This window comes from Anolis carolinensis, unplaced genomic scaffold, assembly GCF_035594765.1.
Source record: "Anolis carolinensis isolate JA03-04 unplaced genomic scaffold, rAnoCar3.1.pri scaffold_13, whole genome shotgun sequence".
Lineage (NCBI taxonomy): Eukaryota > Metazoa > Chordata > Lepidosauria > Squamata > Dactyloidae > Anolis > Anolis carolinensis.
Genome location: NW_026943824.1, coordinates 12,604,068 through 12,631,745, shown reverse-complemented (window position 1 = coordinate 12,631,745; position 27,678 = coordinate 12,604,068). Strand labels below are relative to the sequence as shown.

General features: G+C 41.3%; 2 protein-coding genes across 2 annotated transcripts in view; one reads left to right on the top strand and one right to left on the bottom strand.

The window, feature by feature from the left end:
- Positions 1–1,426: 1,426 nt before the first annotated feature.
- On the top strand, positions 1,427–22,218 carry msln (mesothelin). Its single transcript, XM_008122152.3, has 15 exons — positions 1,427–1,799; positions 2,087–2,121; positions 2,745–2,794; positions 6,281–6,401; positions 7,415–7,500; positions 9,883–10,006; positions 11,208–11,398; positions 13,344–13,434; positions 14,252–14,375; positions 16,590–16,777; positions 16,865–17,011; positions 19,190–19,323; positions 19,542–19,675; positions 19,947–20,041; positions 21,755–22,218. The coding sequence occupies exons 1-15, from the start codon at positions 1,742–1,744 to the stop codon at positions 21,950–21,952; spliced, it is 1,776 nt and encodes a 591-aa protein (XP_008120359.1). The 5' UTR covers positions 1,427–1,741; the 3' UTR covers positions 21,953–22,218.
- A 1,346-nt stretch (positions 22,219–23,564) lies between these two features.
- The window catches only part of LOC103281161 (uncharacterized), a 46,914-nt gene continuing 42,800 nt past the window's right edge, over positions 23,565–27,678 (bottom strand). Inside the window, exon 29 of the mRNA XM_016998002.2 lies at positions 23,565–26,052. Coding sequence (XP_016853491.2) covers positions 25,967–26,052 — 86 coding nt within the window. The 3' untranslated portion in view covers positions 23,565–25,966. The remainder of the gene's footprint in view (positions 26,053–27,678) is intronic.

The following is a 27,678-nucleotide window of genomic DNA, read 5'->3' as shown; positions in this document are numbered from 1 at the left end:
GCTATATAACCCATTTATAATCTTATATTATCTGCTTTGAACTGGATTATCTTGACTCCACACTGCCATATAATCCACTTCAGTGTGCATTTTATCCAGCTGTGTAGAAGGGGCCTCATATAATCCAGTTCTAAGCAGATAATATAAGATTATAAATATACAATAGAGTCTCACTTATCCAACATAAACATGACCCTTTACCTTAACTACCACCAATTCCTCAATACTTTATTTCCCATACCACCAAACTTCGCCACAGCAACTCGTGGCCGAGCACAGCTAGTTATAAAAATTTAAACATTAGCCATTAAAAACAAATGACAAGAACTAATAAAAACATGGATTAAAACGGAGAGGTTGTAAAAATAGACTGGGTAAGGTGCACCATATAAATATTGCAAACACGAGAACTGCCAAAAACTGTTATAGTTAAACTAAACAATCATTGTTGTTCCAGTACGACAGTTGGAAAATAAAATAATAATAATAATAGTAGTAGTAGTAGTAGTAATACTAATAGTCAGGATTTCCAAGCAGTATGCCATCATTTGGTAACAGAGATATAGAAGAATAATATAATGTGCATTTATGATAAGTCTATATTTCATTAAGGCTAGTAATAAATCATGTTCTTACTTCTAGAATAGTATATTTTTGTTTTTTAGTACATTAAGTATATTTTTTTAATGTACAGTCGAGTCTCACTTATCCAACATAAATGGGCCGGCAGAATGTTGGATAAGAGAATATGTTGGATAATAAGGAGAGATTAAGGAGAAGCCTATTAAACATCAAATTAGGTTATGATTTTACAAATTAAGCACCAAAACATCATGTTATGCAACAAATTTGGCAGAAAAAGTAGTTTAATATGCAGTAATGTTATGTAGTAATTACTGTATTTACGAATTGACTACAAAAATTCATTGGATGATCCAGAACGTTGGATAAGCGAATGTTGGATAAGTGAGACTCTACTGTATTTCATTAAGGCTAGTAATAAATCATGTTCTTACTCCTAGAATAGTATATTTTTTAGGCATGTCCGATCGATGAAAAAAATGTTTCAATTCTCGTTTCTAAAGTAGGGGGCGCTGGCACTTCGATATAGAAAGTATTTCCAATTTTTCACCCAAAAATTTCGGATATTTCCGAAAATTTGTAATGATTCTAAATGTTTCTAAATTGGTGGCCGCGCATGCGCAATCGCAAAAAAAAAAAAAAGGAACCGGGGGGGGGGGGGCTTTTACAGGGCTCTCCCGCCCTCATTTCTTGAACTATCCTCATCAACACTAGCCCCCACCTTTGCGTCCATCGTGGAAGCTTCTGATTGGCCGGGGAGCGGCAGCCATGTTAGGCTGCCCTAAGCTCCCATTCAAGGTAGGTTTCAGAAACAATTTTTTTAAAAAAAATTGGGGGAAAAAATTAACGAAACATTAAGAGACAATTAGAGAATGGGCCAACAATGGTTCGAATTACATTGCTGGTTGCGCTGTGAGACAATGTCTCGGAATGCGTATCAAAAAGCGAGAACAATCCGAAATAATTCCGATATACGATTTAAAATGATTTTTTGGACATGTCTAATATTTTTGCTTTTTAGTACATTAAGAATATTTTTAATGTATTTCCTTAGATGAGAGAATATAAATGCCTGCATTTCAGGCAGAATTATCCTATGGTCTGTTGTATCACTTTTTTTCTTTCTTTGTTTTGTCTTCTGGGATAAATAGGTTCTACCATGCGGAAGGAAGCCTTTGGAACGATGCTGCATCTGCTCAGCTTCTTTCTTGTTGTCGGTGAGTATTGGATGCGTCTACACTGTGGAACAAATGCAGTTTGGCACCACTTTAACTGCCCTGGCTAAATGCTATGGAATCCTGGGATTTGACACCCTTTGGCGGAGAAAGCTACGGACCTTTGCAAAACTACAACTCCCAAGATTATAGAGTGTTGAACCGTGAGTGTTAAAGTGGGGTCAAACTGCATTAAATCTACCATATAGATGCACCCTTGTGCAACTTGTGATAGGAATCCTGCTTGAAACTGAACTCTCTTTCTGACATTGTGTCCTTTTGTCTTTCAGGATGGACCTTTTCTAGTCCTGAGCTGGAATTCCCAGTAAGAATTGTATATATATTATTATGTTATATGTTATATTACTATTATTATTATTGAAGACATAATATGATAAAGCAAACGAAATATATATGCTGGATTTCGAAATCCATTATTATTATTATTATTATTATTATTATTATTATTATTATTATTATTATTTTATGACACAGCAAACAAGATAGATATGCTGGATTTCATATCACAAAATCACAAGTCAAACACTTCCCAAGTGTCTAGGACTGTGTGATGTATTTTCAGATGATGCGTGCAGATCCCAGTCGGGTGGCCTTTTGCAGTTGGCAGATCGTGATTTTGTCAATGTCTATTGTTTCCAAATGCCGGCTGAGATTTTTTGGCACGGCACCCAATGTGCCGATCACCACCAGGACCACCTGCACTGGTTTTGAAGTTCAATCTTGAGGTCCTGATAGCGGCTGAGTTTTTCCTGTTGTTTTTCGTCAATGCGACTGTCACCTGGGATGGCAACATAAATGATCCAAAACACCAATTATTATTATTATTATTATTATTATTATTATTATTATTATTATTATTATTATTTCAATGGAAGACAAGGAATGAATAAATTATACTTTCTGAGCTGCTTTTCTTTCATCTTCTAGGCTGCCGTGTTTCCCGACGAAGTTATCAAGGAAACCTCTGATTTCGACAGGTACGTCCCATTATTATTATTATTATTATTATTATTATTATTATTATTATTATTATTAAGGTAGGTAAAGGTTTTCCCCTGATATTGAGTCCAGTTGTGTCCGAGTCTGGGGGTTGGTGCTCATCTCCATTTCTAAGCCGAAGAGCCGGCATTGTCCATAGACACCTCCAAGGTCATGTGGCCGGCATGACTGCATGGAGCGCCATTACCTTCCCGCCGGAGCAGTACCTATTGATCTACTCACATTGGCATGTTTTCAATCTGCTGGGTTGGCAGAAGCTGGGGCTAACAACGGGTGCTCACTCCACTCCCCAGATTCGTACCTTCGACCTTTCGGTCAGCAAGTTCCACTCTGGCGGAAAGGTAATGGCGCTTCATGCAGTCATGCCAATGGCCACATAACCTTGGAGGTGTCTATGGACAACGCCGGCTCTTCGGCTTAAAAATGGAGATGAGCACCAACCTCCAGAGTCAAACACAACTAGACTTAATGTTAGGAGAAAACCTTTACCTTATCTTATTTATATTATTATATAATATAATAGCATACTATATCTATATATATAAAAGAGTGATGGCATCACGGCAATTCACAAAACAACAAAAGTACAGGCCCCCCAACCTCAAAATTTGACAACACAACCCATCATCCACGCCTCAAGGTTGATACAACAAAAAGAAAAGAAAAATAAAGTCCTAATTAGAGGGAGAGCAATAATTTTTTTTATCCAATTGCTGCCAGTTTAGAGGGCTAATCTCTGCCCACTTGGTTGCCTAGCAACCAAGGGACAGCCAGGTTTCAGTTAGGGGACAGGCAGATTTAGGCCTCACTTAGACTTCTTCCACAGATTATCTAATTTGCACTGGATTATATGGCAGTGTAGACTCAAGGCCCTTCCACACAGCTATATAACCCATTTATAATCTTAGATTATCTGCTTTGCACTGGATTATCTTGACTCCACACTACCATATAATCCACTTCAGTGTGCATTTTATACAACTGTGAAGAAGGAGACTCATATAATCCAGTTCTGAGCAGATAATATAAGATTAGAAATATACAGTAGAGTCTCACTTATCCAACGTAAACAGGCCGGCAGGATAAGTGAATATGTTGGATAATAAGAAGGGATTCAGGAAAAGCCAATTAAACATCAAATTAGGTAATCGTTATACAAATTAAGCACCAAAACATCATATTATACAACAAATTTGACAGAAAAAGTAGTTCCATGCGCAGTAATGCTATGTTGTAATTACAGTAGAGTCTCACTTATCCAACACTGGCTTATCCAACGTTCTGGATTATCCAACACATTTTTGTAATCAATGCTTTCAATATATCGTGATATTTTGGTGCTAAATTCATAAATACAGTAATTACTATATAGCATTACTGTGTACTGAACTACTTTTTCTGACAAATTTGTTGTCTAACATGATGTTTTGGTGCTTAATTTGTAAAATCATAACTTAATTTGATGTTTAATAGGGTTATCCTTAATTCCTCATTATCCAACATATTTGCTTATCCAACGTTCTGCCAGCCCGTTTATGTTGGATAAGTGAGACTCTACTGTACTGTATTTACAAATTTACCACTAAAATATCACAATTAATTTAAAACACTGACTACAAAAACATTGATTATGAAAAGGCAGACTGTGTTGGATAATCCAGAACATTGTATAAGTGAATGTTGGATAAGTGAGATTCTTCTTTAATGTGAAATAATTACTGGGATAGAATAATGCAGAACAATATAATCTGTAAAACCAGGACAGTAAATAAACAGGGGAATCCCACACAGGAAACAATCAGGGCCAGCTAACACCTCCCAACAAAGTATTCCCATCATCAAAATCAGGCAAATCCTCTGTTTTCTCAGGGCCACAGACAGTAGAAGCACATAAAATATCGCAAACAACACCACTCTGAAAACAGGGGAATTCCAGACAGGAAACAATCAGGGCCAGCTAACACCTCCCAACAAAGTATTCCCATCATCAAAGTCTGGAAAATCCTCTGTTTTCTCAGGGCCACAGACAGTAGAAGCACATAAAATATCGCAAACAACACCACTCTGAAAACAAGGGAATTCCAGACAGGAAACAATCAGGGCCAGCTAACACCTCCCAACAAAAAATTCACTCAGGGAGGAAACAGCCAGGCTTTAAAGCTGCAAGGCCATTACATGCTAATCATTTTCCCTAATTGCAGCATTACATACTTGCATACATACTTTACAAAAAAACCCCAATCAGAAATACTGTATATTCACAACCTTTAGGAAATAATATCCCCTGATGGCGCAGCGTGTTAAAGCGCTGAGCTGCTGAACTTCTGGACCGAAAGGCCACAGGTTTGAATTGGGGGAGCGGAGAGAGCCCCCACTGTTAGCCCCAGCTTCTGCCAACCCAGAAGTTCAAAAACATGCAAATGTGAGTGCATCAATAGGTACTGCTCCGGCGGGAAGGTAACGCCGCTCCATGTAGTCATCCCACATGACCTTGGAGGAGTCTACGGACAACGCCGGCTCTTCGGCTTAGAAATGGAGATGAGCACCAACCTCCAGAGTCAGACACGACTGGACTTAATGTCAGGGGAAAACCTTTACCCTTTACCTTAACTACCACCAATTCCTCAATACTTTATTTCCCATACCACCATTCTTCGCCACAGCAACGCGTGGCCGGGCACAGCTAGTCTATATATAAAAGAGTGATGGCATCACGGCGACCCACAAAACAACAAAACTACAGGCCCCCCAACCTCGAAATTTGACAACACAACCCATCACCCACGCCTCAGGGTTGATACAACAAAAAGAAAAGAAAAATAAAGTCCTAATTAGAGAGAGAGGAATAATTGCTTTTATCCAATTGCTGCCAGTTAGAAGGCTAAGCTCCTCCAACTTGGTCTCCTATCAACCCAATAAAAAATAATAAAAAAACACTAAAATTAATACAATAAAATACTATAATAACAGAAAATAACTAAAAATAATACAAGAAAATAATAAAATATAATAAATAAAAATATAACTTACAATAAAATTAATAAAAAATGCAAATAAAGTCAAATAAAAATTACACAACAATTTTTAACCAATACCACCACCACTTTGCCACAGCAACGCGTGGCCGGGCACAGCTAGTATTATACTATGTAACACAATTTTTATACATGTCAATTCCTAATTGGTTCTAACCTAAAAGCATGGGAAAAGTTGATTAAACTTCAAAAACTTTGTCTTTGTAGGAGGGACATCCTGCAGCACATTTTGCAAAAGTTTTTCAGTGAATATCTCATAGAGTCTCAACCAGTTCAACAGAGTTTGTGCCACAAAAACAAAGTTTCTGTAATTGAACGAATTTGTTATGGGCGAGGATCCAGTTTAGCTTCCTCCTCTTGATTCTTGCAAGGTCTTTTTTCCTTTTTCCTCTTTCTCCTAAATTTGGTTGTCTGTTTTCGGCTTTCCAGCCTCCCTCCTTCCATCCTCCGAGGTTTTCCTTGTGCAACGCTGGACCAGTTGGATGACACAAGAGTCCAGCAACTCGCCCAGGCTTTGAAGCGGAAGGACGTCCGGCTGAGGAGGGACCAGGTGCCTTTACCTTTCTTTTGGATCTTATGCAGAGGCTGGATGGCCATCTGTCAGGAGGGATCGGATTGTGTCTTCTTGCCTGGCAGAAGAGGGTGGCCTGGATAGCCCTTGGGGATCTCATTCAACTCTAGGATTGTATGATTCCGTCATTGGAAGGTTTCTGAGAAGAGGCTGGTGGCCATCTGTCGGGAGGGATCGGATTGTGTCTTCCTGCCTGGCAGAAGAGGGTTGGACTGGATAGCCCTTGGGGATCTCATTCAACTCTAGGATTGTATGATTCCATCATTGGAAGGTTTCTGAGAAGAGGCCATCTGTTAGGAGGGATCTAATTGTATATTCCTTCCTGGATTGGATGGCCTCCTGGTATCTCTTGAAACTTTGTGATTCTATGGTGATTACAGGCAGATTTCCCAATACTACAAATCCCAGGGGAAGCAAGGGGTCCTGGGAGTTATAGTTTAGCCCCATTTGGGACCCTGGGAGCTGTAGTTTGGCCCGACTTGAACTGCCACGACTCAATGCAATGAATCCTGGGAGTTGTAGTTTGGCCTCACTTGAACTGCCATGGCTCAATGCAATGGGGTCCTGGGGATTGTAGTTTAGCCCCATTTGAACTGCCATGACTCAATGCAATGGATCCTGGGAGTTGTAGTTCGGCCCCACTTGAACTGCCATGATTCAATGCAATGGGGTCCTGGGAGTTGTAGTTTGGCCTCACTTGAACTGCCATGATTCAATGCAATGGGGTCCTGGGGATTGTAGTTTAGCCCCATTTGAACTGCCATGACTCAATGCAATGGATCCTGGGAGTTGTAGTTTGGCCTCACTTGAACTGCCATGGCTCAATGCAATGGGATCCTGGGGATTGTAGTTTGGCCCTGCTTGAACTGCCGTGACTCAATGCAATTGGTTCTGGGAGTTGTAGTTTGACACGGTCTTCAGCCTTCTCTGCCAAAGAGGGCTGGTGCCTTCCCGAACTACAATTCCCAGGATTTCCCTCTTTGCTTTTTCAGCTGAGTTGCCTTGCCGAGAGGTTGATGCTCGACAGGATCCCCAAGGATTTTGACGAATTCCCGAAAGACTTGATTTTTTTCGTCAGGTAAGTGTGTGCCCCAAGGAACGGGCCTGAGACCTTATGAACTACAACTTCCAGCTTATACCAAGAAATCCTCCTTTCTGGTATATGGCATTTAATGTTGTCATTTATGGCAGTTGCAAAGGAAGCCATTCTTCGATATAAACAGAGCAGAGGTGGAAGAATGTTTTTCAAACTTTGCAGTAGAGACCAGAAGCGAACCTAATGCAAGAGGATGCCTGGGAACATGTTTGTTGTTGCTACTAGTAGTATTTCCTTGTTTCCTTTTGACTTCTGTCATTTCAACTGTTATAATGTCCCTTTTTCTTGGCAGCTGCAAAGAGCCGAAAAAATAAACACGGCACAAAACCACAAAGGAATACAATGAAGCATTTCAGAACGAGAAAAAACACAGGGATTGCGATATATGCACTTAGTTTTAAAAGTTTCCGTTTCCATTCCTCTTTTTGATTCTTGTTCATGAGCAAGATCTATCAGATGCCTATATCTGGAAAAAGGCAGGATATAATAATAATAATAATAATAATAATAATAATAATAATAATAATAGAAGTGTCTGACGTGTGATCCAATACAGCAGCCAGCAGAGTGTCTGCTGTGGACTCATCTTGTGTTTCTAATACTGTAGTAGTAATAATAATAATAATAATAATAATAACAAAAAACCAGTACAAGAAAGCCACACTACAAACTAGAGCTGACAGCTGGCACAACAAAACATTGCATGGAAAGTTCCTTGACAAAATTGAAGGAAAAGCTGATAAAGAGAAGACCTGGCTCTGGCTCACGAATGGGACCCTGAAGAAGGAGACAGAAGGCCTGATCCTTGCAGCCCAGGAGCAAGACATCAGGACAAAGGCAATTCAGGCCAAGATCGAAAAATCAGCTGATGACCCAAAATGCAGACTCTGCAAGGAAACAGACGAAACCATTGATCATATCCTCAGCTGCTGTAAGAAAATTGCACAGACAGACTACAAACAGAGGCACAACTATGTGGCCCAAATGATCCATTGGAACTTATGCCTCAAGTACCACCTCCCAGCAGCAAAGAACTGGTGGGATCACAAACCTGCAAAAGTATTGAAAAATGAGCACGCAAAGATACTGTGGGACTTCCGAATCCAGACTGACAAAGTTCTGGAACACAACACACCAGACATCACAGTTGTGGAAAAGAAAAAGGGTTGGATCATTGATGTTGCCATCCCAGGTGACAGTCGCATTGACGAAAAACAACAGGAAAAACTCAGCCGCTATCAGGACCTCAAGATTGAACTTCAAAGACTCTGGCAGAAACCAGTGCAGGTGGTCCCGGTGGTGATGGGCACACCGGGTGCCGTGGCAAAAGATCTCAGCCGGCATTTGGAAACAATAGACATTGACAAAATTACGATCTGCCAACTGCAAAAGGCCACCCTGCTGGGATCTGCACACATCATCCGAAAATACATCACACAGTCCTAGACACTTGGGAAGTGTCCGACTTGTGATTTTGTGATACGAAATCCAGCATATCTATCTTGTTTGCTGTGTCATAATAAAATAATAATAATAATAATAATAATAATAATAATAATAATAATAATAATAATAATACATCACACAGTCCTAGACACTTGGGAAGTGTTCAACTTGTGATTTTGTGATACGAAATCCAGCATATCTATCTTGTTTGCTGTGTCATAATAAAATAATAATAATAATAATAATAATAATAATAATAATAATAATGGAAGTGTCTGACGTGTAATCCAATACAGCAGCCAGCAGAGTGTCTGCTGTGGACTCATCTTGTGTTTTTAATAATAATAATAATAATAATAATAATAATAATAATAATAATAGTGATTTTGTGATATGAAATCCAGCATATCTATCTTGTTTGCTGTGTCATAATAAAAAAATAATAATAAATTGTATTAGTTACCTGCTTCTTCTATGACTTGATACATGATAAAAAAAACACAACAATATAAAATGCATCACAATCACAACAAATTAATATATCAAACTCAGCTGAGCTTAATAAAATCATGGCCATTGAACAGAAGCGATACCATAGAAATTCAGTCCTCGGTCTTGGAGAAGAATAAAATTATAATTTTGCAATGTATTAGGAGAACTAATTGCAAATGTTTGTCAATGCTATGGAATCATGGGAGTTGTAGTTTGGCGAGGCCTTCTCTCCGGCACCTTGCGAAACTACAACTCTCGCTTGCAGTTTGCTTCTTCTCCTTATCCAAAATGCTCGGGACCAGAAGCCTTTTGGGATTCGTTATGGACAGCGTTTTCATCTTCCAACAAAAGGAGGAACAGCTGGTTTCTTGTGGAAGGGAGTTCCACAGGTTAGAACATCTTTCTTGTTTTTCCTCCTGCTTTTAGACCTTCAGATTTCACTGGAAGCTGTGAAGAGCGCATCCGTCGCGTCGGGAAAGCCAACCTGGATTTGCTGGAGAAAGGATCTCCGGAAAGAACGCAGCTGCTTTCAGAGGGTTTGTCCTGTCTGGTGAGTCAAGAGGGGCTCTGTTGATCCTGAAATCTGCACTGAAATGCAAAAAAAGGTGAAGGTAAAGGTTTCCCCCTGACATTAAGTCCAGCTGTGTCCAACTCTTCGGGGTTGGGGATCATCTCCATTTCTAAGCCGAAGAGCCGGCGTTGTTCATAGACACCTCCAAGGTCATGTGGCCACTGGCATGACTGCATGGAGCGCCGTTACCTTCCCGCCGGAGTGGTACCTATTGATCTACTCACATTGGCATATTTTCGAACTGCTAGGTTGGCAGAAGCTGGGGCTAACAGCGGGAGCTCACCCCACTCCCCGGATTCGAACCTGCGACCTTTCGGTCTGCAAGTTCAGCAGCTCAGTGCTTTAACATGCTCTGCCACCGGGGGCTCCTTAGTATATATTATTATAATGATAATAATAAATATTATATTATTATTAGTATATATTTTAATATGTACTCTATTATATATTATGGTATATATTATAAGAGTATATATACTTGGCTGTGCGTAGGCTGGTGAGCAACCTGCTGCAATAAATCACTCTGACCATGAGGTCATGAGTTCGAGGCCAGCCCGTGGCGGGGTGAGCACCCGTTAATTAAAAAATAAAAAATAGCCTCTGATCGTTGCTGACCTAGCAACCCGAAAGATAGTTGCATCTATCAAGTAGGAAATAAGGTACCACTTACAAAGTGGGGAGGCAAAGTTAATTAATTTACGACGTTAGAATGAGGAAGTGCCGTCAGAGAGGATGATGAAGCAGCTGCTCCCCCCCTGTGGCCAGAATCGAACATCCCCTCAGGAGAAGGTTAAATTGCCTCTGCGTCTGTCTCTGTCTTGGTTCTATGTGTATATGGGCATTGAATGTTTGCCCTATATGTATATAATGTGATCCACCCTGAGTCCCCTTCGGGGTGAGAAGGGCGGAATATAAATACTGTAAATAAGTAAATAAATATTGTTAGAGTATATATTAGTAAGAAAATTATTATTAAGTATATTACTTTATTAAGTAAATTATTATTATTGTTATTAAGTATATATTATTAAGAAAACAGGTAACTTTTACCATGTGTAGATGCCGGGGTCACAGCCGCCTGAGCCGCCGGGGGCTCCTATTGACTCTTGTATTTCTCAGTAAATACAATCATTTCTTCCATTGTACCACAACCTGTTTTTGAAAAAAATTGTCCCTTTAGGAGATCACTGGTGTCCAAGTGAGCAAGGAAAAGGCCGAAGTTTTGGGCGGCCTGGTTTGCGACTTCGGTGGGGATTATATTGTGGCCTCTGGTATAAATTTGCTGAAAGAGTTGAACCGATGCCCGTCCTTTAGTCCGGATCAAACCCAAGCCATCCGAGACGTCCTTCGAAAAGGAGACGCTCCATTAGGGTAAGTGTTTCTCTCCTGGTTTGGGTATAAAATGCATCCCCGTAATATTTCCTAGTCTTTTGCTATTGTTATTATTGTTAGGTTTGGTTTAACCATGGTGTAAAGATCTATGACCGGCTGAGGTTCTTTCAGGCAGGGGGGAACCTTTTTAATCGCACCGCTGCCACCAATTTGTGGCGATGTCAGAAAGGGGGAGAAATCCTTCCAAAAATCCCACCTCTGATACCGATTGCGGAGATGTGGAGGAGTTCCTATTAATTAATTATATTTATATTATATATCCGCTGCCACCAATATAAAGATGTTTTTATTTAAAAGCTGCCACCAAATGTTAAGGGATTATCAACTCTTGCCACCACTATTGGAAGATTTAGCCACTGGCTACTTAGAGAAGAGACTTTTAAATCTTGTTTTTTCTTTATCCTTGATGTGTGTGTATATATGACAGAGACTGAGATGTTTGAGAGAACAACAACAAGTTTATTCAGGCACAAGCTTAATGGTTACAATAACTTCTCTTCTTGTTTGAGGCACTTAGATTAACAGTTGCAATAACAGAATGAGGTGATTCAAACTTCCTAAAATGCCACGTCTTTCTCCACTGCTTTAACCTGCAGTCACCCTGTGAATTACAATCACAGTCTGTAACACCCCTAGGCTGCGTGAACACTGGAAACCAACACGGAGGCCAATAAACAACCTAATATCTTTATTAATGCAATAAAAGAATAAAACAAAAATATGCAGAGTATATAGTCAAGCAACTGTCCTTTTAGGAAAGATCAAAAATAGTCCAATAAAATGTAATTATATGTCCAGTATTAGAGTCCAAAGTTTTTAATCCAATTTACCGAAACACACTCAAACTCTATGGAAGTTTGAGTGGGGAAAAGAACTAAGCTTCACAAGTAAGTTCCTGTAGTGATTGTCCAAAACAAGGATTCAAGGCAAGGCAAGGCAAGGCAAGGCAAGGCAAAGCAAGGTTGTTCGATGGATTTGAAACGCAGTCCAAACTTGACAAGGAACGGAAAGCAACTCCCGGTCTCCTCGAGAGTAAGCTGGCCGCTTGGAAGCTCAGGATCATGAAACGATGTGCTCTATTCAATAGTCACGTTGACACCACAATGGAGAGTCTCAGCACAGAACTTTTATGAAAGTTCAAGAGCTCCCCCAAACAGGTGCCTGACTCCCCAAAACTTCCCAAGGGAACGAGCTGGTAACAACAACCCGCCAGATGTCTGCCTTCCTTTTCCTTCCCAAGGGAGCGGGCTCCAAATGCGGACTCAAACACAATCATCCCGTTCAGCTAATCTCACGTTCCGGCGTAGACTCTGTTTACGGGACCGGTCTGTTTTGAGAAACGGTCTCCTATCAAACACTAAATTCTCCGGAGAGCCTGGTAGAGTCGGCTCCGACTCAAGGGCATCCTTAATTGGCTCTGGCACATAAACGTCAACAGGAGACATCTGGAAAGGGAGAGAAACTTGCTGAGGTGGGAAAAACTCCTCAGCAGCTTGATCAGTAATGGCTGCGGGGTCGGGGGCCAAAGGTGCCTGAGACATCACACAGTCTATCTGTTCCTTATCTGGAAACAGGTTACCTTAAAATGTCACCAAACTTATTTTTAAAATTGACTCAAAATCAAACATTTGAGCTACCCTGATCCCTTCAGCCAGAATCAGTCTTCCCGGTACCTCATAAGGGCACTGACTCTAAAATCAACCTTCCCTGTGGTTCTCTGACCACAGACTGAGTTTCTCTCCAAATTCTACTCTCTCTTCTGCCCCCTTCTCCATGGCAACCACTCAAGAGAGCAGAGTAACTGAAATACTGACTCTTTTAAAACACAGTTAAACATGACTTTTAAAACGCAGTTAAATATGACATCTGTAAACTAAAATAAAAACACACTTCTTTACACATGGGTTTCCTCTTTTCCTCTCAGGCCTCCTTCCGAGTGGACTTCTTCCACCTTAGATGAGCTGGCAGGCTTGATCCGAACATTTGATAACAGCATCCTACAAAATATCCCCAAAGTAAGTCATCAGCAACCTATCTGTGCTATAATTTATATACATTGGAGCATCAGGAAGAAAATATGCCCCTGTCTCTGCAGTCCATGTGGACACTTCGGGAGTATTTTTTTGCAAAGGAGAAGAGGAAGATAAAGAAGAGTAGGAGGGTGAAGAAGAGGAAGAGGAGGAGGAGAAAGAAGAAGAAGAAGAAGAAGAAGAAGAAGAAGAAGAAGAAGAAGAAGGGGAATAAGAAGAAGAGGAAGAGAAGGAGGAGAAAGATGAAGAGGAAGATGAGGAGGAAGAGGCGGAAGATGAAGAACACAAAGAAGAAGAGAAAAAGGAGGAGGAGGAGGAGGGAGAACAGAAGAAGAAGAGAAGAAGGAAGAGATGAGGAAGAGGAGGAAGAAGAGAAGGAGGAAAAGGAGGAAGAGGAAGTAGAAGAAAAGAAGGTGGAAGAGCAAGAAAAGGAAGAGAAAGAAGAAGAGAAGGAGGAAGATGAAGAAGATAAAAGGACGAAGAGAACACAGAAGAGGAAGAGGAAGAAGAGGAGGAGGAAGAGGAAGAAGAGAAGAAGAAGAAGAGAAGGAGGAAGAGCAAGATGAGGAAGAAGAAGAGGAGGAGAAATAAGAAGAAGAGAAGGAGGAAGAGGAAGATGATGATGAAGAGGAGATGGTTGAGGACAATGGAAGGGAGGAAGAAGAGAAAGAGGAGGAAGAAGAAGGCACTCCAGTCCCTTTTTAATCTGAATGATGGAGAGGAGTTTGATCTGTTGTGAATTGCAGAGAGTTTATTCATCCTTAAACCTTACATATTGTGGATTTCTTTCTGCCTTTTGCAGGACGTTTTCCTCTCGTGGCTGAAACAGTATGCAAAGCGTTTCCACCCGCCACGAAAACAGCTACAGTCTTTGATCCAGGTTTTTTGGTCCAAGTTCCAACCATCCAGGCAGAAACGTGACACAGGTGCGTTAACAATATAATAAAGTGGTGCTGTTGCTCAAAAGTCCTGGCAAGGACCAGATCTGAGGGTAATGATTTCTTTTTAGACTATCCCAAATCCCTTCCAATAATCAGATATCAGTGGAAAGTGTTCTAGACTATCCAAAAAGCCCGTTCTAATAATTATATCTCAATGGAAGGGGTTCTAGATTATCCAATAGCCCTTCCAATTATTATAACTCAGTGGAAGGGGTTCTAGACTATCTAATAGAACTTCCAATAAATATATCTCAATGGAAGAAGTTCTAGACTGTTCAAAAAGCTCTTCCAATAAATATATCTCAATGGAAGGAGTTCTACACTACCCAAAAGGCCCTTCCAAAAATTATGTCTCAGTGGTAGGAGTTCTAGATTATCTGAAAGGGCCCTTCCAAAATTATATCTCAGTGGAAGAAGTTCTAGACTATCCAATAGGCCTGTACAATAATTATGTCTCAGTGGAAGCGGTTCTAGTCTATTGAATAGCACTTCCAATAATTATAACTCAGTGGAAGAAGTTCTAGGCTACCCAAGATATACTTCCAATAATTATATCTCAATGGAAGGAGTTCTAGACTACCCAAAAGGCCCTTCCAAAAATTATATCTCAGTGGAAGGGGTTCTAGACTATCCAAAAGGCCCTTCCAATAATTATATCTCAGTGGAAGAAGTTCTAGACTATCCAAAAGGCCCTTCCAATAATTATATCTCAGTGGAAGGAGTTCTAGACTACCCAAAAGGCCCTTCTAATAATTATATCTCAGTGGAAGGAGTTCTAGACTACCCAAAAGGCCCTTCTAATAATTATATCTCAGTGGAAGGAGTTCTAGACTACCCAAAAGGCCCTTCTAATAATTATATCTCAGTGGAAGGAGTTCTAGACTACCCAAAAGTCCCTTCTAATAATTATATCTCAATGGAAGGGGTTCTAGACTATCCAAAAGGCCCTTCCAATAATTATATCTCAGTGGAAGGAGTTCTAGACTACCCAAAAGGCCCTTCTAATAATTATATCTCAGTGGAAGGAGTTCTAGACTACCCAAAAGGCCCTTCTAATAATTATATCTCAGTAGGAGACTTAGATTATCCAAAAGGTAGACTACCCAAAAGGCTCTTCTAATAATTATATCTCAGTGGAAGGCATTCTAGACTATCCAATAGCCCTTCCAATAGTTATATCTCAATGGAAGGAGTTCTAGACTACCCAAAAGGCCCTTCTAATAATTATATCTCAATGGAAGGGGTTCTAACTACCCAAAAGTCCCTTCTAATAATTATATCTCAGTGGAAGGAGTTCTAGACTATCCAAAAGGTTCTTCCAATAATTATATCTCAGTGGAAGGAGTTCTAGACTACCCAAAAGGCCCTTCCAATAATTATATCTCAGGGGAAGGAGTTCTAGACTACCCAAAAGGCCCTTCCAATAATTATATCTCAATGGAAGGAGTTCTAGACTATCCAAAAGGCCCTTCTAATAATTATATCTCAATGGAAGGAGTTCTAGGCTATCCAAAAGGCCCTTCCAATAATTATATCTCACTGGAAGGAGTTCTAGGCTATCCACAAAGCCCTTCCAATAATTATATCTCAGGGGAAGGAGTTCTAGACTACCCGAAAGGCCCTTCCAATAATTATATATCAGTGGAAGGAGTTCTAGACTATCCAAAAGGCCCTTCTAATAATTATATCTCAGTGGAAGGAGTTCTAGGCTATCCACAAAGCCCTTCCAATAATTATATCTCAATGGAAGGAGTTCTAGACTACCCAAAAGGTTCTTCCAATAATTATATCTCAATGGAAGGAGTTCTAGACTATCCAAAAGGCCCTTCTTATAATTATATCTCAATGGAAGGAGTTCTAGACTATCCAAAAGGCCCTTCCAATAATTATATCTCAGTGGAAGGAGTTCTAGACTACCCAAAAGGTTCTTCCAATAATTATATTTCAGTGGAAGGAGTTCTAGGCTGTTTGTTTGCATGGACAGAGCCCAGACCGATGGGTTTTGGAGTCCTTCTTAGCATTGGGACCAGGCATGTACAGATCTGCAGTGACATGAAAAAGTTAATGTATGTCTGTGACCGTTTTTTTGATCTAGCAAGGCTTCAATTGGATCCAATCCAAGCCCAAAGTTGCTGCCTGCCTTCTTTGTTCCTAATGACGGGTTGGATTTGAATCTTCCCAACTTGGTTTTTCTCTCAGGAGAATGTCCACCGGACCAAACTATAACCGATGAGATGCTTAATGACGAGTTAATGCCAATTTACTACTTGGCGGAGGATTTGAAAGCGTGCCTGAAAGGCAAAAGGCTGGCGGAGAGTCTCCCGACGATCTCCTCCTATGCTTTCACTTATGACCAACTGCTGGCATTGAAACAGAACCTGGACCAGGTAATCAAAGCACAATCAAAGCACCCCCAACAGGTGGCCACACAGCAATAACAAATGCTTGTTTGCCTTTGTTGTGTCTTTCTGCAGGAGTTTCCAGACGGATATCCCTCTAGCCTTCTCCCCAACATGGGATTCTTGATGCCTGTCATAACAGAAGACGATATTAAAAAATGGAACTTCACTTCGCCCGAAACACTCGGTTCTATGCTGAGCGTCTTGCCTGAAGACGACAAGGTAATTTAGCACTGGGTTGTTGTGTGTTTTCCTGGCTGTATATTCATGTTCCAGAAGCATTCTCTCCTGATGTTTCGCCCACATCTACTTTTCACAACCTCTGAGGTATATACAGGGCCGGCCCAAGGTAATTTTCAAGTGTAAGCGAACAGAATTTTGGCGCCCCCCCTCCCCCCCCAAAACCAATCGGATATCGAATTGTTGGCAGTTGTGAGGCTACCCTGAGTCCTCTTCAGGGTGAGAAGGGCAGGACACAAGTATGGGAAATAAATAAATAAATAAATAAAACCAGGACAGTAAAAAAAGAACACTCAAAAACGGGAATTCCAGACATGAAACAATCAGGGCCAGCTAACACCACCCAACAAAGATTCCCTCAAGCAGGAAGCAGCCAGGCTTTGAATATGTGAGGGACATTCAATGCTAATCAAGGTGGCCAACTGCAACATTCACATTTGCCTCAAAGAGTTCTTCCTCCCACCCTGGACATCATTCCACAGATATATAAACCCCACTTGCCTAGTTTCCAACAGACCTCACAACCTCTGAGGATGCCAGCCAAAGATGTGGGCAAAACGTCAGGAGAGATTGCTTCTGGAACATGGCCAGACAGACAGGCCTGAACTCAGCTGATGACGGATCTGGACCAAACTTGACATACAGACCCTACATGGCCCACTGCGAAAATTGGCAGGGTTTGGGGAATCTGGGAGTTGTAGTTCACCCAGCCAACAACAGATCTGGATCAAACTTCAGTGATATTACCTGATATTACCCCAAAACAAAGAATGTCTTTTTCTAATAACCCGGGCACTGCCGGGTCCGCACGCTAATAATAATAATAATAATAATAATAATAATAATAATAATAATAATAATACAGTAGAATTTCACTTATCCAAGACTCGCTTATCCAAGGTTCTGGATTATCCAAGGCATTTTTGTAGTCAATGTTTTCAATACATCGTGATATTTTGGTGCTAAATTCATAAATACAGTAATTACAACATAACATTACTGCTCATTGAACTACTTTTTCTGTCAAATTTGTTCTATAACATGATGTTTTGGTGCTTAATTTGTAAAATCATAACCCAATTTGATGTTTAATAGGCTTTTCCTTAATCCTTCCTTATTATCCATGATATTCGCTTATCCAAGCTTCTGCCGGCCCGTTTATGTTGGATAAGTGAGATTCTACTGTAATAATAATAATAATAATAATTCAATGGTGAATTTGCTCCTGGTTTTAGTTTGAACTTTAAGAAAATGGCCCACTAAGGGTCTAGTTGGGAGACAAGAAGGTCCAACCATCTCGGATATTATTATTATTATTATTATTATTATTATTATTATTATTATTATTATTTTATTATGACACAGCAAACAAGATAGATATGCTGGATTTCATATCACAAAATCACAAGTTGAACACTTCCCAAGTGTCTAGGACTGTGTGATGTATTTTCAGATGATGCGTGCAGATCCCAGCAGGGTGGCCTTTTGCAGTTGGCAGATCGTAATTTTGTCAATGTCTATTGTTACCAAATGCCGGCTGAGATCTTTTGGCACGGCACCCAGTGTGCCCATCAACACCAGGACCACCTGCACTGGTTTCTGTCAGAGTCTTTGAAGTTCAATCTTGAGGTCCTGATAGCGGCTGAGTTTTTCCTGTTGTTTTTTGTCAATGCGACTGTCACCTGGGATGGCGACATCAATGATCCAAACCTTTTTCTTTTCCACAACTGTGAGGTCTGGTGTGTTGTGTTCCAGAACTTTGTCAGTCTGGATTTGGAAGTCCCACAGTATCTTTGCGTGCTCATTTTCCAAGACTTTTGCAGGTTTGTGATCCCACCAGTTCTTTGCTGCTGGGAGGTGGTATTTGAGGCATAAGTTCCAATGAATTATTTGGGCCACATAGTTGTGTCTCTGTTTGTAGTCTGTCTGTGCGATTTTCTTACAGCAACTGAGGAGATGATCAATGGTTTTGTCAGCTTCCTTGCACAGTCTATTATGTTTATATCTTGCTTTTTCCTCTCCACAAAGATACTTCTTTTAGCATCGCTTTCCCTTCTGCTGAAAAGTCTTTAAGTTTCCATAAAATGCAAGCATTGATTCTGTAGCAAGTCTCACATTTAAGTACTGATCCTTTTGGGTTTTGAAATGCTTTCCTTTCAGGCCAAGATGCTCATTCAGAGGTACGTTGCTTCCGGGGGTCCAATGAACGGCACGGCTTTGGATGCCCTCGGAACAAGATACGCTTGCCTCCTGACCCAGAACGAGCTCAACCGGATCGACGAAAAGGCCCTCAAGTGAGTGGCGGTTCGGTCAAAATGGGCTTGCAAAATAGAATTTAGCAAATCTGCACTCCGAATGCATACTTGCAGTAGGCTTTTGGAACCCCCAATCCAAATAAATGTTGGTGATTCAATAGACTTAACTCTAGTCAGAACCAATATCCGGAGGAGTTAGATTTGGATGTTACTTTTTGCTTGTTTTTAAACTTTTGTTTTCTGTTTCCTTTTGGCAGGACGGCTTCCGAGTTTGACCCTTCCAAATGTTCCCGACTCATTTTGGACAACCTGTATCCAAAAGCCAAGCGAGCCTTTTCCGACCGACACAACGAATTCCCCGCTTATTATAACTTCATTCGGCCGTACCTGGGTGAGCCCAAGCAAAAATAAAAATAAAATAATAAGAATATAATATCATCATAAAATGAAATAATAATAAAAAAATAAAAAAATAAAAAATAAGAATATAAAAAATAAAAATAATGAAATAATAAAAATAATAGAATAAAATAATAGAATAAAATAGTAGAATAATAATATAATATAATGAAATGAAATAATAGACTAATATAGAATAATGAAATAAGGAAGGATGGAATAAACAAGAAGAAGGGCCTTTTCATTCCTCTCTTTTGCTGCAGGAGGAGCGCCGGCTGAAGACCTCAAGGCACTGAGCAAAAATAATGTCAACATGGACATCGAGACATTCGAGAACTTGAAAAAAGATTCTGTTGTGGTAAGTGAAGGCCACTCTGATGGCAAGTGAGGGTGAATGGGAGACAGTACGGACGACTGAGGTGCAGAGATGGAGAGAGACACCAAAATAGGGCCAGTGAGAGCACGTGGGGGCCACTGAAGTTAAGTGAGGGCTACCAATGAAGGCCTTTAAAGTTGAATGATGGTCATTGATGGTGAAGGCCACTGATAATGAGTGGGGGCCATTGACGTTGAGTGAAGGCCACTGATAATAAGTGGGAGCCGTTGAAGTTGAGTGAAGGCCACTGATAATGAGTCGGGGTCACTGAAGTTGAGCGAAGGCCACCGATAACGAGTGAAGACCTGGAAAGTTGAGTGAGGGCCATTGATGGTGAGTGAAGGCCACTGATAATGAGTGGAGGTCACCAATAGTGAGTGGGGGGCATTGAAGTTGAGTGAAGGCCACTAATAATGAGTTGGGGCCATTGAAGTTGAGTGAAGGCCACTAATAATGAATGGGGGTCATTGAAGTTGAATTAAGGCCATTGATAGTGAGTGTAGGCCTGGAAGGTTGAGTGAAGGCCATTGACAGTGAATGAAGGCCGCTGATAATGAGTGGGGATCATTGAAGTTGTGTGAAGGCCACCGATAGTGAGTGAAGGCCTGGAAAGTTGAGTGAAGGCCACTGATAAGGACTGGGGGTCATTGAAGTTGAGTAAAGGCTACTGATAGTGAGTGAAGGCCTAGAAAGTTGAGTAAGTGCCATTGATGGTGAGTGAAGACCACCGATAATGACTGGAGGTCATTGAAGTTGTGTGAAGGCCACTGATAGGGAGTGAAGGCCTAGAAAGTTGAGTGAGGGCCATTGGTGGTGAGTGAAGGCCACCGATAATGACTGGAGGTCATTGAAGTTGTGTGAAGGCCACTGATAGGGAGTGAAGGCCTGTGAAGTTGAGTGAGGGCCATTGGTGGTGAGTGAAGGCCACCGATAATGACTGGAGGTCATTGAAGTTGTGTGAAGGCCACTGATAGGGAGTGAAGGCCTGTGAAGTTGAGTGAGGGCCATTGGTGGTGAGTGAAGGCCACCGATAATGACTGGAGGTCATTGAAGTTGTGTGAAGGCCACTGATAGGGAGTGAAGGCCTGTGAAGTTGAGTGAGGGCCATTGGTGGTGAGTGAAGGCCACCGATAATGACTGGAGGTCATTGAAGTTGTGTGAAGGCCACTGATAGGGAGTGAAGGCCTGTGAAGTTGAGTGAGGGCCATTGGTGGTGAGTGAAGGCCACCGATAATGACTGGAGGTCATTGAAGTTGTGTGAAGGCCACTGATAGGGAGTGAAGGCCTGTGAAGTTGAGTAAGGGCCATTGGTGGTGAGTGAAGGCCACCGATAATGACTGGAGGTCATTGAAGTTGTGTGAAGGCCATTGATAGGGAGTGAAGGCCTGTGAAGTTGAGTGAGGGCCATTGGTGGTGAGTGAAGGCCAGTGAAAGCATCTGAGGGCCACTGATGTTGAGTGAGAGCAATTGCTGGTGGGTGGGAACTCGTGAGAGCAAGTGAGGACCATTGATGGTGAGTGAGACTCCATGAGGTTGAGTGGAGGCACCTGGGGGGAAATACTGGCTCCTCCAATGCAATCCCAGGGAATGTCTCCCCTAGAAGTTGACCCTACAGTCATCCTGGAGGACCTAGAAAATCCCTAGAGAGAGAACATGGGGTGGAGACAACCCACTAGTTGCTCTCTTTTCCAACAGCCTTTAACCGTCCAAGAAGTCAAAGGCTTGCTAGGAACCAACCTGAAAAAACTCCCGGATCATAAGGACAACCCGACCATCAGTGCCTGGATCCACAACCAGAAGCAGTCCGACCTGAACAGCCTTAAGCTCGGACTCACGGGCGGCATTCCCGACGGATACATGGTCATTCCCCGTCTCTCTCGGCGCAAGAAGTGAGGGATTTAGAGCCCAAGGCAGAAGAGACGGGAAGGCCAAGGAAACTCCAGAAGAAAGCTCCAACGCCCAGTGAGGACAGCCCCAATTAATCCTCATAAAATAAATTCATAATAATAATAGAAGCAGGATATTATTTTTTGGGTGACGCCTCCCAGCAAGCCCCAAACGGATCCCCATTCTTTAAAATTTAAAAAGGGGATGATGGACTTCACCGACCAGAAATTGAGATGTTTCTCTGCTGATCATCAATAAAAGCTTCTGATATAGCCATAATGTTGTCTTTATTTTCTGCACCCAAAGAGCCCTTGGAGATAGTTTTGGCCGAAGACACAGGCAGTGATCTATTTCCTTCTTTGTTTGTTTATTTAATTTATATCTTGGAGTGAAAACTCAAGGCATGAAAACAATACGAAAGCCAGCAAGGTTGAATTACGTAACATGATTCCTGTTCCTGGGTTATCAATGTAATTTTCTAATAAGTCCTATCATAAAAACACGGGAGCGAAAATGTAACTATGCCATTGGGATCATTGGTTGAAGAATGGCTCTTGCAAAACAGTCCAATCGTGCTAAAGGTCCCATGGCACTATGTATCCCATACCTTAAATCGGAAAATGCCTGCCATAGGGGAGCAGGCTTTCGAAGGCTTTCATGTGTGGGTTGCTGTGAGTTTTCCAGGCTGTCTGGCTATGTTCCAGAAGCATTCCCTCCTGACGTTTCACCCACATCTATGGCAGGCATCCTCAGAGTTCAGCTCAGTTCAGCAATTTATTACGGTCTATGACCAGAATATATAGAAATGGGCACAGGTGCCCAAAAAGGGGAATCACAGTTCCCATAAAAGTCTGATAAAAGAACAAGTTAAAAACATGCTATAATAAAAACAAATTAAAAGCAGACTATTAGCAGGGTCAGCTAATAGTAAATATCGATCCACTAAGTGGCTCTGGAGGGGGATAGAGGGAGCATTTGCAGTCTTTCAGTTATAGCAGTTTGCTCTGGCTACAGGCCCTGTGGGGTCAGTCATCGTCCGTTTGATGGAAATTGCTGCTGCACAGAACCTGGCGACACTATAGGTTATTGCAGAACAGGAGTCCAAGAGCAGCAGAGAGGTGTAGTATCTTTCAGTGCGGCCTGGATGTTTTAAAAGCCAAGGAGTGATGAAATTGATTCTAATATCTCTATAAAACATACACTGGAGGAGCACGTACTCTATAGTTTCGATATGGCCAGACTCACAAGGGCATAGTCTCTCGGCAGGGGTCTTCCGGTACCTCCCTCCAGTACAGCTGATGGGAGGGCGTGACGTCTTGCAAGAGTGAAGGCTTTACGATGATTAGGCACCTCCAGGTTTGTTAAATAAGCCATGGGAGCGATGGTATACCTGTTGTCTGCACTAATGTTAAAGACTGGAGAGCAAGCTAAATCAGATTGTCGCTCTGTGTCCAGGATCCGTTGCCTGATGTGGACCTTAGCTTGGTTCCATCCCATGCTTAGTAGACGTTTTTGAGAGAAGCCTAGAGTTGCGATTTTTGTTGCTACTACCTTGTTCCATGTAGATTGAAACTCATCTCTCAGAGTTAGCGGGGCAAGGCTACATGGATGGCCATGTTCCAGAAGCATTCTCTCCTGACTTTTCACCCACATCTATGGCAGGCATCCTCAGAGGTTGTGAGGTCTGTTGGAAACTAGGCAAGTGGGGTTTATATATCTGTGGGATGCCTAGGGTGGAAGAAAGAACTCTTGTCTGTTTGAGGCAAGTGTGAATGTTGCAGTTGGTCAGCTTTATTAGCATTGAATAGCCTTGCAGCTTCAAAGCCTAGCTGCTTCCTGCCTGAGGGAATCTTTTGTTGGGAGGTGTTATCTGGCCCTGATTGTTTCCTGTCTGGAATTCCACTGTTTTTTGAGTTATTCTTTGTTTATTATCCTGATTTTAGAGTTTTTTAAAAAAATACTGGTGTCCAGATTTTGTTCATTTTCATGGTTGCCTCCTTTTTGTTGAAATTGTGTATTTCATTGGCTTCTCTGTTGTCTTTAAATAAAGAACAACACTCAGAAAACAGGGGAATTCCAAACAGACCTCACAACCTCTGAGGATGCTTGCTATAATGTGGGTGAAATGTCAGGAGAGAATGCTTCTGGAACATGGCCAGAGAGCCTGGAAAACTCGCAGCAACCCAGTGATTCTGGCCATGAAACAATGAGGGCCAGCTAACACCTCCCAATAAAGGAGTCCCCAGGCAGGAAGCAGCCAGGCTTTGAAGCTGCAAGGCCATTCAATGCCAATCAAGCTGGCCAACTGCAACATTGACACTTGCCTCATACAGTCAATGTCCCACCTTGGACCTTCCACAGATATATAAACCCGACTTACAGTACCTAGCTTCCACTATACAGTAGAGTCTCACTTATCCAAGCTAAACGGGCCAGCAGAAGCTTGGATAAGCAAATATCTTGGATAATAAGGAGGGATTAAGGAAAAGCCTATTAACATCAAATTAGGTTATGATTTTACAAATTAAGCACCAAAACATCATGTTATACAACAAATTTGACAGAAAAAGTAGTTCAATAGGCAGCAATGTTATGTTGTAATTACTGTATTTACGAATTTATCACCAAATATCATGATATATTGAAAACATTGACTACAAAAATGCCTTGGATAATCCAGAGGCTTGGATAAGTGAGGCTTGGATAAGTGAGACTCTACTGTACCTCACAACCTTTGAGGAAAACTATTTGCACTTTTCTGGCCCACTACCCCTTTTAGGAGCCAACCCAGGTTTTTATCAAAGTGTGCTTATTGTTTATTGGTATATGTGATTTTATTTGTTTATGATTTGTTTTTATTGTTGAGCTTTATATTGCTTGTTGCCTGGGCTTGGCCCCATGTAAGCCGCCCCGAGTCCCCTTGGGGAGATGGGGCAGGGTATAAAAATAAAATTATTATTATTATTATTATTATTATTATTATTATTATTATTATTATTATTATTATTATTTTATTATGACACAGCAAACAAGATAGATATGCTGGATTTCATATCACAAAATCACAAGTCGAACACTTCCCAAGTGTCTAGGACTGTGTGATGTATTTTCGGATGATGCGTGCAGATCCCAGCAGGGTGGCCTTTTGCACTTGGCAGATCGTAATTTGTCAATGTCTATTGTTTCCAAATGCCGACTGAGATCTTTTGGCATGGCACCCAATTATTATTATTATTATTATTATTATTATTATTATTATTATTATTATTATTATTATTATTATGCCTACTATAGATGTGGGCAAAACGTCAGGAGAGAATGCTTCTGGAACACGGCCGTACAGCCCGGAAAACTCACAGCAACCCAGTGATTCTGGCCTTGAAAGCCTTTGACAACACAATATCCAGAACGACGTGAGGAAGGGAGACTGCATAATTCTGTGATGATCTAGTGATGTTTCATGGCACGAAGTCCTATAGATGTGGGCAAAACCTCAGGAGAGAATGCTTCTGGAACATGGCCATGCAACCTGGTAAACTTACCGCAACCCAGTTCTGAATATTGACAGATATTGCCGGTTTGCATCTCCTCAAGGTGAGAAGTTCAGGCCACAGGTAACTAACCAAACAGAGGTGTGCATCCACTTATCGCAAAGCAAACAGCACTGAACATGAAATCGCATCACAGACTTGAGAACATTTTGTCAAAACGTGTCTAAGCCCTGCCCAATGTTGTCTTTTCTGTCTCTGGGAAATGATACAAAGTGCTAATACAGATCCAAGGGCACACCTGTTTCAGGTGGTTCCGTGGTTCATCTTCTTGGCTTGCATCCAATCGGAGGGCAGTTTGACTTGAAGAACTCACCTGCCACCAAAAGTGATTGACAGAATGGAAAAGGAAACAAATGCATTGCCAAGTCAAGGCTAGATGTGCAGAGTGGTTAGGAAATCTGAAGCGGTCCAGAGTCCAAAGAGACGTCGATCCATGGAATCCGCATGGTACCGATCCTCGCAAAGGCCATCAGAGAAACCTCTTCGGCATTGAGACTCCAACCACGAGGGACAACGTCAGGAGAACCCAGCTGAGAGATGCATTGGATGCCAGCGCTAAATGGGAAGAGGAAATGGAAATCAAGTTGATCTAGGCAGTGGTTCTCAACCTTCCTAATGCTGCGACCCCGTTCTTCATGTTGTGGTGACCCACAACCATAAAATTATTTTCGTTGCTACTTTACAACTGTAATTTTGCTACTGTTATGAATCGTAATGTAAATATCTGATATGCAGGATGTTTTTTCATTCATTGGACCAAATTTGGCATAAATACCTGATACGCCCAAATTTGAATACTAGTGGGGTTGGGTAGGGAATGATTTTGTCATTTGGGAGTTGTAGTTGCTAGGATTTATAGTTCACCTACAATCAAAGCGCATTCAGAACTCCACCGATGATGAAATTGAACCAAACCTGGCACACTGTCAGGATGCAAAAAAGCTGCCCTTTTTCACACCTGACCACAACAAACCAGGTAAGGAAGACCATTTGGTTGGGAAGGCTGATTTATGACTTGATCTGGTCTTCAAACGTGGGAAAGGACAATGGAAGGGGAGGTGTGAATGGAGAAGAAGAGACGTGAGGGGAGGAGGGAAGCAACAACTTAATATACCGGGGGAAAGAGCGGAAGAGGGGCAGTAGAAGCTTTGCGGTCATCTTGGCAAGGCGGATTCAATAAAGTTTTCCATAGCTTCAAGCTGTGTGAGCCTATCTTTGTGTCCTACGCCTTCCAGGAACTGACACACACAGAACTCCCATGACCAATAGGAAATACCAGAAGGGTTTGCTGGCCATTCACCTTGAGTTTGGGAGTTGTAGTTCACCAACATCCAGAGAGCACTTTGGACTCAAACAATGATGGATCTGGACCAAGCTTGGCATAAGTACTCAATATTCCCCAAATTTGGACACTGGTAGAGTTTGGGGAAAATTGACCTTGACATTAGGGAGTTGTAGTTGATGGGATTTATAGTTCACCTACAATCAAAGAGCCCTGTGAACCCCACTGTAAAGAAGTGTGTTTTTATTTTGATTTATAGATGTCATGTTTAATTTCGTTTTAAAAGTCATGTTTAACTATGTTTATAAGGGTAAGTATTAGTTACTATTGTGTGGGGGATGGTAACCAGCTCAGCCTTCTGAGGCAGGTTGCCATAGTAACGAGGGCGGAGCCAACCACCATTTGGAAAAAAAGGAGGGAATGTTTTAAAAACAGTTTAGTCTGTGATTTTTAGTCACAGGGAAGACACTGGTTCCAAGTTAGGGAAACCAGGGAAACTCAGTTCTCTAATTGTGTCAGATTAAGCAAGTAAAGTAACTTGTTTAGGTTTATTTGTAGAGTCTGAGTAGTAAGTAATCCCGGTTAGATCCAAAGTGATCAGGTTTAGACTGCTCAAGGAAAGGAGCAAGTATTTTGAAAGTGTATTCATCATAAGTTATATTTGCAACCATTATCTAAGTGCCTTTAAAGAAGTTACTGTAACCACTAAGCTCTGTGCCTGAAATAAACTTATTAATTTTCTTTCAACATCCAAGCCTCTGTCACTCATATTCTAAACTAAGTAACGCTACTATCTAAAGTGAATAAGAATAAGAATAAAAACAACAAGAAAAGAAAAAAGAAATTCCCCTCTGCCTGAGATCTCCAAAATTGGTGGCAGCGGATATAATTATATATGA